General features: G+C 44.7%; 1 protein-coding gene across 2 annotated transcripts in view; it reads left to right on the top strand.

Moving 5' to 3' along the window:
• LOC132824791 (dedicator of cytokinesis protein 2-like) overlaps nucleotides 1-15,114 on the top strand; it is a 1,235,709-nt gene that overhangs the window by 740,439 nt on the left and 480,156 nt on the right. For both annotated transcript variants that reach the window (XM_060839646.1, XM_060839560.1), the window contains exon 28: nucleotides 4,131-4,229. In XM_060839646.1, the coding sequence (XP_060695629.1) occupies nucleotides 4,131-4,229 (99 nt within the window). The remainder of the gene's footprint in view (nucleotides 1-4,130; nucleotides 4,230-15,114) is intronic.

Raw genomic sequence — 15,114 nt, 5'->3', positions numbered from 1 at the left:
AAAGAGTTTAACAGGATACAGGCAGAAAAGGTTTTCTTTTTAACTTAGAAATAAAATTAGAACTTTACAGATACAATATTGATAAATGAAATCAGAAATTCAGGAGACATTTCAGAAGCAGAGAAATGTTGCCATGCAGAATTCACAAGGAATAGTTGAGAAGAATGGCCAAGATGCATTTGAAGGGAAGCTATTTAAACACAGGAAAAAGGTGTAATTCTATCTCTAGGATCACATGAGGAAGAGTGGGAGAAATGTTTTCACCCAGAGATGGTGAGTCTGTGGAATTTGTTGCCATAAAATTCAGTTCATGCAATCCCTATCCTGCAGATAGAGCCCATTTGGCCCATCGGGTCTGCACCCATCCTCCGAAGAGAATCCCACTCTCTCCCCATACCCCCACATTTCCCATGGTTAACCCAGCTAGCCTGCATCCCTGGACACGGCAGAGCAATTCAGCATGGCCAATCCGCCCAACCTGCACATCCCTGAACACTACAGAGCAATTCAGCATGGCCAAACCACCCAGCCTGCACATCCCTGGACACGACAGAGCAACTCGGCATGGCCAGTCCACCCAACCTGCACATCCCTGAACACTACAGAGCAATTCAGCGTGGCCAATACACCCAACCTGCACACCCCTGAACACTACAGAGCAATTCAGCATGGCCAATTCACCTAACCTGCACATCCCTGGACACAGCAGAGCAATTCGGCATGACCAGCCCGTCTAACTTGCACATTTTTGGACTGTGTGAAGAAACCAAAGTACCTAGAGGAAACCCATGCAAACACTCAACAGTTGTCCGAGGCTGGAATTGAACCTGGGTCCCTGGCACTGGGATGCAGCAGTGCTAACCACTGAGCCATTCCTGGTTGAGGGCAAAGCATTGCATGTTTTCAATTTGGTTAGTTGTTCAGGCTATAAGGATCAAAGAGTACAAGAGTACAAAATGAAAACAGGACATTGAATTGAATGATCAGCCATGATCTTACGGAATGGTGGAACAGGCTCAAAGGAATGAATGGCCTATTCCTGCTGCTGCTTTCTGTGTTTATGTCAAGCATACTCCCCAGGATGGGTCTACTGGGCTGGAAATAACTTGTAACTTTGAAATGAGCTGAAAATAGCAAAAGCTAATTCTGAGATTAGCATTGCACGTGGAGCAACAAGAGGGTGTGGAACAGCCGGGAGATTATCTGACTCCTCTCAATAAAGGCCATTCTAGATGATGAAATTAATCGATGCCTCTAACATGAAGCTCTGCTTTCAGTAAACCAAGGAAAACAGTAACGAAAGATCAGGATCTGAAACTTGAGGCTAGGTCATGATCTACTGAGCGACTGTGATCCCTGTGCTCCTATAGACTTCACACAGACATAGAGAATAGGAGCAGGAGTTTGTCATTCTGTCTTTCAAAGACGGTCACATAAATAGAACATGTTGGAAAAGCTCAGCAGGCCTGGCAGCATCTGTGGACAGAAGACCCGACATTAACTCTGCTTTCTTTCCACTGATGCTGCTGGATCTGCAAAGCTCTTACAGCAATTTCTGCTTTTGTCTCTGATTTCCAGCACCCGCGGTTCTTTGTTTTATTGCTGTTTAGAGATAGCTTGATTAGATTCCTACAGTATGGAAAAGGCCCTTTGGCCTGACAAGTCCACACCAACCCTCCTAAGAGTAACGCACCCATTCCCCTATTTACCCCTGACTAATGCACCTAACATTATGGACAATTTAGCATGGTCGATTCACCTGACCTGCACTTCTTTGGACTGTGGGAGGCAACCGGAGCACACAGGGGAAACCCACGCAGACATGCGGAGAACGTGCAAACTCCGCACAGACAGTTGCTCGAGGCTGGAATCGAACTCGGCAGTGCTAACCACTGAGCCAACGTGCTGCCCTGTATTTGTTGTATTCAGGTAAGAGTAGAATCTTACAATGTAGAAGGAGAACATTCAACCTATCATGGTAGTGCAGGTACTTTGATCGAACCGTCCAATTTGTAACCAATACAATTTCTATCTCATTGTAGCATCTTACTGGATGAGTGGTCCTTTTGATCCATATCTATCTGAAAACCCTTGTGAATGCATTGACTGAACAATGTCTTTATTAGTTCACAGAGTGAAGGATCATTGACGTTAATGGTGCAGGAATTCGACTGAATCAATCAGCATTTGATTTCTTTGTAGCTTGTACTCAGAGGAAGGAGGTCACAAAGGATTGTCTGAGAATTACAGAATTAAATAGTTTGTACGTACCTCTAATTGTCAGCCAACTCAAAACCTTTTTGTTTATACCATTCAGTTTGGTGATACGTGGTTGAGGGAAACCTTGCTGCCCCATTGTGGCATTGGGGTGGCACAGTGACTCAGTGGTTAGCACTGCTACCTCACAGCACCAGGGACCCTTGGGCAACTTCCTGTGTGGTGTTTACATACTCACCTCGTGTCTGCGTTGGGTTTCCTCTGGGTGCTCCGGTTTCCTCCCACAATCCAAAGATGTACAGGTTAGGTGGACTGGCCATGCTGAAGTGCCCATCGTGTCTGAAGATGTGCAGGCTAGATGGATTACCCATGGGAAAGGCAGGGCCACAGGGATAAGGTCTCGGCGGGTTGCCCTTCAGACCATCAGTGTGAGCTGAATGGCCTGCTTCCTGATTGTAGGAATTCTCTGATTCATTGCAGGCGTGTCTTGGACCAATACTTGTGACAGATAGAAAGCTCTCTGGACTGGCTGCCCCAATTTGACTTGGTCTGCAGCAATTGCAAGAATTACAAAATGATTATGAAATGCAGGATAGGAGCAACCAGCTGCTGTTTTACAGAAAAGACTCCTTGAAATACCATTCTTTAATATTCTGTAAGATGTTCTTCTCCGGGGAATTAAGATGCATAATAAAAAAACATTTCAAGATTCTTCACGTTTTAATTGTTCCTTCAGATCCCTTTGATATCCCATGAAACATAATTTTTTGAAGACAAATTTCACAGCTACAACTTGTGCAAACCTTTTGCAAAGGTTTGCACAAGAAACACAATGAGACAAAATCCTGGCTTATCTGTTCTTGCAGATATTCAGGCTGTAATCTGATAATGGTTGGTTTGGCATCAAAATGTTTAAATATATCCCAATGGGATATGGGTCTCACCAGCTAGGACCTCATTTGCTGCCTATCGCTAATTGCCTTGGAAAGGTGAGCGGCTTTCTTGAGATGTGAGTAAACTCACCATGCTGGTCAGAAGGGAACTCCAAGATGTGGACCCAGCAATAGTGAAGCAGAAACAATAATTTCCAAGTCAGAGGTACATGGAGGTGGTGATGTTTTCATGTGCCTTGTGAACATTGAAGGTGCTGGATACAGTGCCAAACAACTTTGCTGCTTTGACTTGGATGGTGTCAATCTTCTTGAGTGGAATTGGAGCTGCACCCATCCAGTCAAGTGGGGAGTATTCTATCACACTCCTGACTTAGATCTCATAGATGATGGGCCATGTAGATGGGGACAAGCTTTAGAGAATTGGGTTAATTGCAAAAATTGTCTTGTCCCCACATTAATCTATTGGTCAATTGACACAACTTATCTTAATAATGGATGAGCTTGATACATCAGAACCAAAGAATTAGTGGTTACATACATGTGCATGTACATGTGAATCAGGAGCAGGAGTAGGCTATCCAGGTCTTGCAGTCTGCTTCACAACTCTGTAAGATCACGACTGATCTGATTGTCACTTCGAATCCACATTCCCACCTGTCCCTGATCACCTTTCAAAAACCGCTTGCTTGACAGGAGTATCTCTACCCTGCCTTAAAGATGCTCAACAACTCTGCTTCCACCACGTTGTCTGGGCGAGACTTCCAAAAGTACTCATGACCCACTAAGAGAAAAGCAACAGTAATAGTTTTGGTCATTCATAGCAATTGGTCACAACTAACTAGTCTGCAACATGACACAAGTCGATGGAAAAGCAATCTGTTAACCCCAGTCCTGTTGAGCTTACCACACATCTTATATTGTATCACCGAATAGTATGCTTTGTCAGAAATCTATTGTTGTCTATGTTTTGAAGGTGATGACATGTCCTGCTTACAATCCATTTTCCATTTTCTTTTCTAGAGTAATTTTGTGGCATGTATGACAGCTATTCTCAGCCAGATGGAGTACTCACATTATGTCAATTACATCAATTCCTTTCAAACACGTCAAGACCTCATGGTGAGTGGCATGAAAAGATTTCATTTGGTTTGTCTTGCACTGGCTTTTTATTTCTTGTCTACTTCAGTGTCCCGATTTACACCTCAAACATTTGACCAGCTCTGTTGGTCATTGTGTCCAAGTGACTGGCCTTTTGGCAAGACCCCACAGAATGAAAATAGAACAGAAAATGCTGGAAAGGCTCAGCAGGTCTGGCATCCTCTGTGGAGAGAAATCAGAGTTAACATTTCAGAACCAGTGACCCTTCCTCAGAACTAATGGTAGCTATGACAAGGTCGGTTTTAATTGCAGAAGACAAGGTGGGACCAGGGGTAAGGCATAAATGACAGATGGGGACAGAATCCAATAAAACAGACAGATGAAGGAGTGGATAACAGTCAGTCTAGGCAAATGAATGGCTACTCATGGGGACTATTATTGGCTAACGAGGGGTGTGCATAATAGCAGACCATGTGATAACAAGGCCTGTTATGTGGGGGTTGGGATACGGATATGGGAGAAAGTGCCTTAAATCCTAAAATTGTTGAACTCAGCAATGAGTCCAAAAGACTGTGAAGTTCCCAAATGGAGAATGAGGTGCTAAGACAGATGTTGGCCAGGAAACTGGGTGGTGTGTTAAAATAACAGGAAGCTCAAGGTCTTTTTTGTGGGCAGAATGTAGATGTTCTGCAAAGTGGTCACCCAGTCTACGTTTTGTTCCCCCAATGTCGAGGAGACCACGTTGTGAGCAGTGAAGGCAGATTGTGTGAAGTACAGGTGAAGCACTGCTTCACCTAGAAGGTGTGTTTGGGGCCTTGGATACTGAGGAGGTAAACGGACAGGTGTTACACCTTCTGCACTTGCAAGGAAAGGTGTCATGAGGGTGCGGGGTGTGTTCGGAGTGAAGGAGGAGTGGACCAGGGTGTCCCAGGGAGAATGGTCCCTGTGAAAGGCTGACAAGGGAGGGGAGGGGAACATGAGTTTTGTTGCGGTATCTCACTGTGGATGGCGGAAATTGCAGCTAAGCATCCTCTAGATGTGGATGAGAGAGTAAAGGTTATTAACACTAGAGGGCAGGAGAGCTGAAGCAAGGATGCAGAACTCTGCATTCACTTCAAACATATGGCACTGCAGAATATTGTATATAATAAAATAGAATATCAATTTATTGTCTCTTGTGTGTTTACAACAAAGACATTGAAAAGTTTTGTACATTGCCATACATGGTACCTTAATTAATGACAGAAGTCACAAATAATAAGAAAAAAGAAGTAAGAGTTCATTACAGTACAACTGACTGCTCGTGGATTCAGGGTACGCCTGAAAAACTGGGCAGAGAACACCACGCAGGGCTGGACCGAGACTACCCTGCCATGCCCAGACGAGACGTCTATGTCGACTAGACCTTCACAACCAGCTGCTGGAAGACCCAGAAGCTGCAGAAGAAGACCTCCACACCAGGACAAGACCACAATGCCAGACTGAGACTACTCATCCTGGAGTTGACCACCACACTGGGAGATTGTCCCATTAGGCCGCAGGCCTATATCACTATTCCAGGATGTTGTGCCAGGAGGAGAAACCTTCCACCGAAGTCGTGAAAAGTAAACGTGAGGTACCATCATAAATGGAAACATTAAAAGAAGTTTAGGAAAAGAGAGAAAAGAAAGTAAATTGGAAGGAGTCAATGAGCTTCCGGCTCCTGTTGTACTGTTACTGTGTCACCAGCTTGATAGATAAAGAAGTCATTCAGTCTAACTTGCCAGTCCTTTCAAAGTTTAGCCATGCTTGGTCCCACAACTGTGCTTCATTTGTAAGAAGGGGCCGGTGAGCTCAGTTGGCTGGATCAAGATGAGAGTGGTGCTGGAAAAGCAGAGCAGGCCAGGCGGCATCTGAGGAGCAGGAAAATCAATGTTTCGGGCAAAAGTCCTTCATCACGAATGATGAAGGGCTTTTCCAGCACCACTCTAATCTTGTTTCTAATCTCCAGCATCTGCAGTACCCACTTCTGCTCTGTTGGCTGGATGTCTGTCTTGCAGTGCAGAGTGATCACAACAGCACGGGATGAATTCCCACACCAACTAAGGTTATCATGAAGGACTCTCCTTCTAATGAGGGAGTGGGATGATGGTGACCTTACCTTTGCAAGATTTTTGTCATCACCAACTTTCTTTCAGATTACTTGCTTCCATTCTATTTTAGCTTATATTACCTTTTCAGATGGACCATAAGACTGTAAGGCCATAGGATATAAGAACGGAAGTAGGCCATTCGCCCCATTGGTTCTGCTTCACCATTCAATCATGGTTGAAATGTTTCTCAACCCCATTCTCCTGCCTTCTCCCATAACCTTTGATCCAATTACCAATCAAGAATCTATCTATCTCTATCTTAAATACACTCAATGATTTGGCCTCCACAACCTTCTGCGGCAACAACAGATTCCCCATCCTCTGGTTGAAGAAATTCCTCCTCATCTCAGTTCTAAAGGGTCACCCCTTCACTCTGAGGCTGTGTCCTGGGGTCTCGCCTTCTCCATGTCCATTCTATCCAGGCCTCTCAGTATTCTGTAAGTTTCAATCAGATTCCCCCTCATCCTTCTAAACTCCATCGGAGACAGACCTCAGGTGGAGTGTTCCTGATGCCAATAGTTCTCTGAATAAAGTATTTTCGCTTCATCTCCTCTTTCAGCCATTTTGCCAATGATTTTTAATCTGTCCCCTTGGCCATTGGCCGGAGAGAAGACCTATCCTTGCACTGGCCCAAACCCAGCCTCTAATCATCTTGGAACCATCCACCATGTCACATCTTAAGCTCTTGCCTTCCCAAGGGCTGGATATTTTCACGGGCTTTGGAACCTCAATGTCAGGAACAAACTGGGTGGAGCGTGGACCCTGACTGGGTTCGTAGTGAGCAGATTGGCATCCCTATCCATTAGTGGGTTCTTCAAGCAAGTGTCAGAAATGGTTCCTCTCCTCCCCATTATCACCAGACCCACCGCAGTTGTCTGGGAATATTCAACTCAAGGGCGAGCAATCCTACTCTGTTGAATTGTTTTCCATAACCAGAGCCTCTTGTCCAGAGTAACATGTCACTGGCATTGGGGCAGGCTCTACTCTGGTTTAGACCTTGACACATTTCTTGAACTAGAATTGTCCTCAATACTCCTTCGAGGTCTGAAGAGCAATTTATAGAGTTCAGTGACAGTATAGAAGGATCCCATTCCATTAGTCATATTTGCGCTGGCTCTCCAAAGGAGCAAAGCCCTTGTGCCATTCCCTGGTCTTCTCCCTGTAGCCCTACATTCTTCTTTTTTAAGTTGATAAACCAGTTCCCACATAAATGGTACAATTGTATGTGCCTCCACCAGAGCTTCAGACGGTACCTTCCAGGAGGAGAAAGGTTGTCTTCAGCTTGAGATCCTGATGCAATCATGTGTTTCGCCCCCATCTCCTGATAATCTCATAGAACATTCCAGTGCAGTACAGGCCCTTCAGCCCTCGATGTTGCACCGACCTGTGAAACCAATCTGAAGCCCATCTAACCAACACTATTCCATTTTCATCCATATGTCTATCCAATGACCATTTAAACCCCCTTAAAGTTGGCAAGTCTCTGTAAATGACCCAAGGGTCATGATAAAAAGGCAGAGTCTAGATTAGAGTGGTGCTGAAAAAGCACAGCAAGTCAGGCAGCATCCAAGGAGCAGGAAAATCTATGTTTCGGGCAAAAGCCCTTCATCAGGAATAGAGGCAGGGTGCTTGCAGAGTGGAGAGATAAATGAGAGGGGGGTGGGGGAGGGGAGAAAGTAGCATAGAGTACAATAGGTGAATGGGGGTGGGGATGGAAGAACGCCTCATATTCTGCCTCGGAACACTTCAACCCCAGGGCATCAATGTGGATTTCACCAGTTTTCTCATTTCCCCTTCCCCCACCTCAACGCCAGCTCCAACCTTCTAATTCAGCACCATCCCCATGACCTGTTCTACCTGCCTATCTTCCCTTCCCCTATCCACTCCACCCTCCTCTCTGACCTATCACCTTCATCCCCACCCCTACTCACCTATTGTATTCAATGCTACTTCCGCCCGACCCCCACACCCCCTCTCACTTATCTCCCCACTCTGCAGGCACCCTGCCTCTATTCCTGATGAAGTGTTTTTACCCGAAACGTCAATTTTCCTGCTCCTCGGATGCTGCCTGATCTGCCGTGCTTTCCCAGCAGCACTCTAATCTAGTCTCTGGTTTCCAGCATCTGTTGTCCTTGTTTTTACCCGTGATAAAAAGGCAGGAGAGTGGAGTTCTCAATGATCAGATTAGCGATAATCTTATTGAATGGCTCAGCAGATTGGGCTAAATGGCCTGTTCCTGCTCCTCTGTCTGTAGCCTTCTGATTAATACCCCAATTAATAAAACAGAGGATGCCTGCATCCCAGCCTGACCTCTCGGCTGTTATGTTTTCTAATTGTGCCTTATTCATGGGCAGCAAGCAAGAGTTCCTTTGTGCATTAGCCACGCCAAAACAAAGAGGTTGTCACCAGTCACAGAGGAGGGTAGAACGTAGACTAATCTTGCCTCCTCCTTACTCCAGGTTACAGAATGAATACGCAACTATCACTGAGATCAACTAACTCAGCACTAAACCTGATAGCAAGCAAAGATTCTGACAATCCACGTGCTTCCCTAAAGGGTACTAGATGACAGTTGTATGTGTTTTCTTTTGTTCAATAGGCAGACAACACAAATCCCCTTATCCATCCAATACATTGGATCTTCATTCTCTGTAAATGCTCTCATTTTATTGCATCCTCTGTAATAAAACTATTTCACTGTGCAGGTTTAATAGTTAATCTTCTTTTAACTGGCTGCTTTGAACCAGCCACACAGTGATAGCTGAATTTCCCATTAGGTTAGTGAATCTGTTTCTTTAGTCATTCGTGGGATGAGGATGCCGCTGCATAGACCAGCATTTTGTGCCAATCCCTAATTGCCCAGATGGCAGTTAAAAGTCGACTACATTGCTGTGGGTCTGGAATCGCATGTAAGCCAGGCCTGCCCGTAGTGTTAGGTGAAGGGGTAAATGTAGGAGTATGGGTCTGGGTGGTATACGCTTCGGCAGGTCAGTGTGGACTTGTTGGGCCGAAGGGCCTGTTTCCACACTGTAAGTTATCTAATCTAATCTAACTAGGTGAGGATGGCTAGTCTCCTTCCCAAAAGGCATTTGAACCTGGACCCTCAGAACATTAATAGGGTCTCCGGATTGGTTGTACAGGACATTAGATTAGATGGGTTAGATTACCTACAGTGTGGAAACAGGCCCTTCGGCCTAACAAGTCCACACTGACCCTCTGAAGAGTAACCTCCCAGACCCATTTCCCTCTGACTAATGCACCTAACACCACGGGCAATTGAGCATGGCCAATTCACCTAACCTGCACATCTTTGGACTGTGGGAGGAAACCAGAGCACCCGGAGGAAACCCACGCAGACACAGGGAGAATGTGCAAACTCCACACAGACAGTTGCCTGAGGCGGGAATTGAACCCGTGAGGCAGCAGTGCTAACCACTGAGCCACTGTGCCACCCACAAATGCCTGTTCTTGAGTGCAGTGTGCAGTTCTGGTCACCATAATAAGGGAAGGATACTATCAACTGGGGTGTGTTCAGTAAAGACATACCAGGATGTTGCTGGGAATGGATTTAAGAATATCCTGGAAAGTCTCAGAGATTCTTGTTGTCTCGAGGAATTAATGGCTACGGGGAGAACGCTGGTAAGTGGAGTTGAAATGCCCATCTGCCATGATTGAATGGCGGAGTGGACTCGATGGGCCGAATGGCCTTACTTCCACTCCTATGTCTTATGGTCTTATTTTTCACTGGTGCATTGGAGATTGAGGGGGGTGACCTTATTATGGTTTATAAAATCATGAGAGGGATAGATAAGGTGAATGACAAGCGTCTTTTCTCTAGGGTCGGCGAGTTCAAAACGATGGGACATATTTTTAAGAAGAGAGGAGAAAGATTTAGAAAGGACAACTTTTGAGGGGCAACTTTTTTATACAGAGAGTGATTTGTAGAGAAAGTGATGGATGCAGGTGCACTTACAATGTTTAAAATATATTTGGCAAAGTTCATGAACAGAAAAAGTTTAGAGAGATATGGGCCAAGCGCGGGAAGTTGGGAATTGTTTAGTTTGGCAATATTGTTGGCATGGATTGGTTGGAATGAAGGGTTTGCTTCCTGTACTGTATGACAGTAGGACTCTATGACTCTTGATAGTAGCCATTCAGTGCCTGCAATTACTCTAAAACCATGGGGGAGGGATGCGCCAGTTAGAAAGGCAAACTGCTCAATGGTTAAGAGATCCAAGCCAACTCAAAGGCTTGGTGAGCAATAATGCAGACTGATCCTCTTGGGTCGTACTGAGAAGAGTGTTGCACTGTCAGAGATACTGACGTTATGGGGAAATACAGAAATCAAGGCCCTGTTCAATTCTGATTTAGAGATGCTGGTGTTGGACTGGGATGTACAAAGTTAAAAATCACACAACACCAGGTTATAGTCCAACACGTTTAATTGGAAGCACATTAGCTTTCAGAGCAATGCTCCTTCATCAAGTGATAGCACTATCACCTGATGAAGGAGCGTCGCTCCAAAAGCTAGTGTGCTTCCAATTAAACCTGTTGGACTATAACCTGGTGTTGTGTGATTTTTAACTCTGTTCAATTCTGTTTTTGATAGATGTGTTCCCATTTTCTCATGCCTTGGAGATGTGTGGGAAAAAATAGAGTCAAAATCTTAATATTGGACTGAACTAGAATTTTTTTCTGCATGAAGAATAGTGGAAATCTGAATTCTCTACTGCACCAGTGGATGCAATGTCAATTCAAATTTTCAGACTAGGAGTGATAGATTGTTGTTGGGTGAGAATAAAACAAAATTTGCAGCTGAGGGAAGTAATTAGAGTCAAGTCACAGAGATCTACAGACTAAATGAGTTATGGAACAAACTCAAGGGCTGAGTGGCCTGGTGTTACAACAATCAGTTGCATTTTGCACTCAAGGGGTTAGTGGTTCCATCTCTTCAAATGAACACAGCCTTGCTTGCCTGGCTAGTCATTAAACTGGTGATAGCCCAGGCTTCAGGCTTGATCTCCACCATTCAACAAGATGAAGTTGTGCCAATTCGTGTCACCTCTCATGCCCCTACACTGCCTCTAGGAGTGGTGTGGCCACTGCTGGAATTGCAGGGTGACCCTGCTCATCTTTTGAATTGGGATACTAGGGTCAAGGATGAAGGGGGATGAGTGTTGAACAGTGGGCAAGGGCTTTGGAATGACTGGAAAGGTCAGGGGGACAAGAGACCATGGAGTAGGGTTAGGGTTCATGGCCCCAAGAGACCTCTGAAGCTCATTTTCCCCGAGTTCAGTTCCCAAGGCTTGCCTGGTAACCTAAGTAATCAGGTATTGGCTACTCCCACTACAAGTAAAATATCTGACTGAGGGATAGAGCCCTTGAATGGTCATTTTACACACTCCCACTTTGTCTGCCAGCTCATGCTTGTTGTGGGTGTGGGTAAAACTATCGGAATGTTCCTGGAATACATGAGGCAATTCAGCAACATAGCAATTCCCTTTTACATCTGCTCTGATTAGAAATTAATCCATTGAAATGCAGAAGCAGTTTCCAAGAATGGTTCCAGAAATGAGAAACTTCAGTTAGAAGGAGGTCTGAAGAAGGTTTGGTCTCCATACGACAGGAAAGATGTCGTGAAACTTGAAAGGACACAGAAAATGTCTCAAGGTTGTTGTCAGGGTTGGAGGGTTTGAACTATAGGGAGAGGCTGACTAGGCTGGGGCTGCATTTCCCTGATCATCGGAGACTGAGGGGTGACGTTATAGAAGTTTATAAAATCATGAGGGACATGGATAGAAAAAATAGAGAAGGGCTTTACCCTGGTGTGGGGGGAGTCCAAAGCTAGAGGGTATAGATTTAAGGTGAGAGGGGTAAGATTTAAAAGGGGCATAAGGGGCACACAGAGGGTGATGCGTGTATGGAATGAGCTGCTAGAGGAAGTGGTGGAGGCTGGTACAATGGCAACATTTAAAAGGTATCTGGATGGGTATATGAATAAGAAGGGTTTAGAGGGATATGGGCCATATGCTGGCACATGGGATTGGGTTGATTTAATTTATCTGGTTGGCATGAACCCTTGGCATGAAGGGTCTGTATCTGTGGTGCACATCTCTATGACTCTAAGATGGAGCTGGTCTCCTTGGAGAGAAGAAGGCTGAGAGAAGATTTGATGGAAATTTTCAAAATCCTGAGTGGGCTGAACAGAGTAGAGAGGGAAAAGCCATTTTTGCTCATAAAAGAAACAAGAAAGGAAGGGCATAAATTCAAACTGATGAGCAGAGGAAGCAAGGGAGGCATGAAACAAAAACTCCTTTGCACAACAGGTAAGGTTTGGAATGCACTGCCTGGAAATGTAGTGGAAGCAGTTCAATTGAGGCACTCGAGAGGGCATTGGATGGTAATTTGGATTGAAATAACGTGCCAGGGTATGGGAAATGGGTAGGAGATTGGCACTAAGTAATAGAAGGAGGTTCAAAAACAGAAATTGCTAGCAAAGCTTACCAGGTCTGGCAGCTTCTGTAGAGCGAAAGCAGAGTTAACATTTTGAGTCCAGTGCCTCTTCATCAGCACTCAGGCAGATTGGTTAAATAGCTTCCCTTCTGCAACATTACAGTTCTGTGAAATCATTTACATTCAGCTCTTTCACTTTAACTGCCTGTTCATACGTGGAGCAAGAAATTGATAACTTCTCTTTGCAAATTCCATTCACTCTGTACATAAAAGAAGCCTTCCTTTTGTGGTTTTAATGTTTGCCCCCTTCGGAGCGTTTAATCACTCCTCCCTGACCAATTTAGACACCTATTCAAGCTTTTTCATTCTCTGAACATTGTGATATTTCATTGCCTATAAATCTTAATAATTAGCCTCTCACCTGAAGATAAATCCAGTTCTCCCACAAAAGAATCAAACCTTATGCAGGAGATGAAAATAAAAACAACCATTTTGGAACATAGACTGAAATGCCATTTCCCCTCATTAAATCCAGGCGTAGAATCTTCATCCAGCGCTTCAGATGAATGACATTAAGTAAAAATGTAATTAAATGAACATTCATTTGATGTTTGATGACTGTAACACATCACTGCTTTATTTTGAGTCAACAAGCTCAACATTTGATTTTCAAACATTAAAGTTGCTCACTGGAATGGTTCGATGGGAATTGTCTGATGGGGAGAGATTGAGTAATTGCAGTCAGTATTCTTTGGAGTTTCATAATGTGAGGAGTCCTAACTGGAACAATAAAAGTCTTGAGGAGATTGACAGGGGAGAGGCTGACTTGGGAAACCAGCGCATAGGGGCATAGTCTCAGTTAAAGAAGGGGGCGGGGGGGGAAGGGCTGTGTCACAGTGGCTCAGTGGCTAGCACTGCAGCCTTACAGTGACAAGGACTCGGGTTCGATTCCTGCCTCGGACAACTGTCTGTGTGGAGTTTGCACATTCTCCCCGTGTCTGTGTGGGTTTCCGGTTTCCTCCCCACAATCCAAAAATGTGCAGAGTAGTTGGATCGGCCATGCTAAATTGCCCACAGTGTTAGGTGCATTAGTCAGGGCTACTGTAGAGAAACGAGGGGGTGGGTTATTCTTCGGAGGGTCGGTGTGGACTTGCTGGGCTGGAGGGCCTGTTTCCACTCTGTAGGAATTCTAAGTTCAGATTTCATTTGACAAAAACAATAAATGCTAGGACATTTGAGTAAATTTAAGGAGGAGGTATACAGATTTTTAATGAATAATGTCGTGAAACATAGGAAATAGGTGCAGGAGTAGGCTATTTGGTCCCTTCGGGCCTGCACTACCATTCAATATGATCATGGATGATGAGGCACTCTCAGTATCCAATTCCTGCTTTCTGTCCATACCCCTTGATCCCTTTATTCAGCTCCCTCTTGAATATATCTAATGACTGGCCCCAAAAGCTTTCTGTGCTGTAGAATTCCACAGGTTCACAACTCTCTGAGTGAGGAAATCCCCTCATTGCAGGATTATGGAGAACAGGCAGGAAAGGGAGGTTGAAGCTACGATGAGATTGTATCAAATTGTGGAGCAGCCTTGAGAGGCTGAATTGTCTACTTTTGCTCTTTGTTCTTATGTTTCATGTTTTTGTATGGAGAAGAGGAGAAATGTCTTCTCTCAAAGAGCAGCAGATCTTTAGAATTCTGTACCCGAGACAGCTGCGGATGTTCAGCTATCGAGTAGATTTACCATTAAGGGACTTAAAGGATATTGGGGATGATTGGGTGAGAAAATGGAACTAAAGCCTCAGTCAAATTGGGCATGAGCCTGTGGAATGATGGAGCAGAAGCAAAGGCCAAACGGCTTATTTTGTAGTCATTTTCAGATCAGAAATTGATAAATTTTGTGCACTAAAGTAATGAAATATTGAGAAGATAGGGTTGAAAGGTTGGACTAAGGGAAGACATCAGCCACGATGCAGCCACAAACAGTGAAGAAATCTCAAAGGAAGAGTGTTCTTACTTTCTCATGTGATCAATTATGAACCTTAAGATCCGTCTTCATTTTGTTCTCATCTGGATGGACTATTTTGTCTTTTCCTGGTGGCAATATACCCCTGATTCCAGGCAGTGAGTCTCAGGACCATCGAGCATGCACCTCCCTGCATCCCACCCACAGCTTCCTGTGCCCCCACACCCCCCCCCTCCCCAAGCTAAAACTACACTTAATAATCTCCTATTGGTGTAGCCTGGAAATTGGGGGCTGTTTTCACACTGATAAATGGAATTCTGTTCGCTGCCCAAAGTCTTTCATTACTAAGAGT

The sequence above is a fragment of the Hemiscyllium ocellatum genome, chromosome 1, assembly GCF_020745735.1.
Source record: "Hemiscyllium ocellatum isolate sHemOce1 chromosome 1, sHemOce1.pat.X.cur, whole genome shotgun sequence".
In the NCBI taxonomy this organism is placed as follows: domain Eukaryota; kingdom Metazoa; phylum Chordata; class Chondrichthyes; order Orectolobiformes; family Hemiscylliidae; genus Hemiscyllium; species Hemiscyllium ocellatum.
Note: the sequence above shows the minus strand (reverse complement) of the source record. Positions and strands in the feature narration are given on the sequence as shown.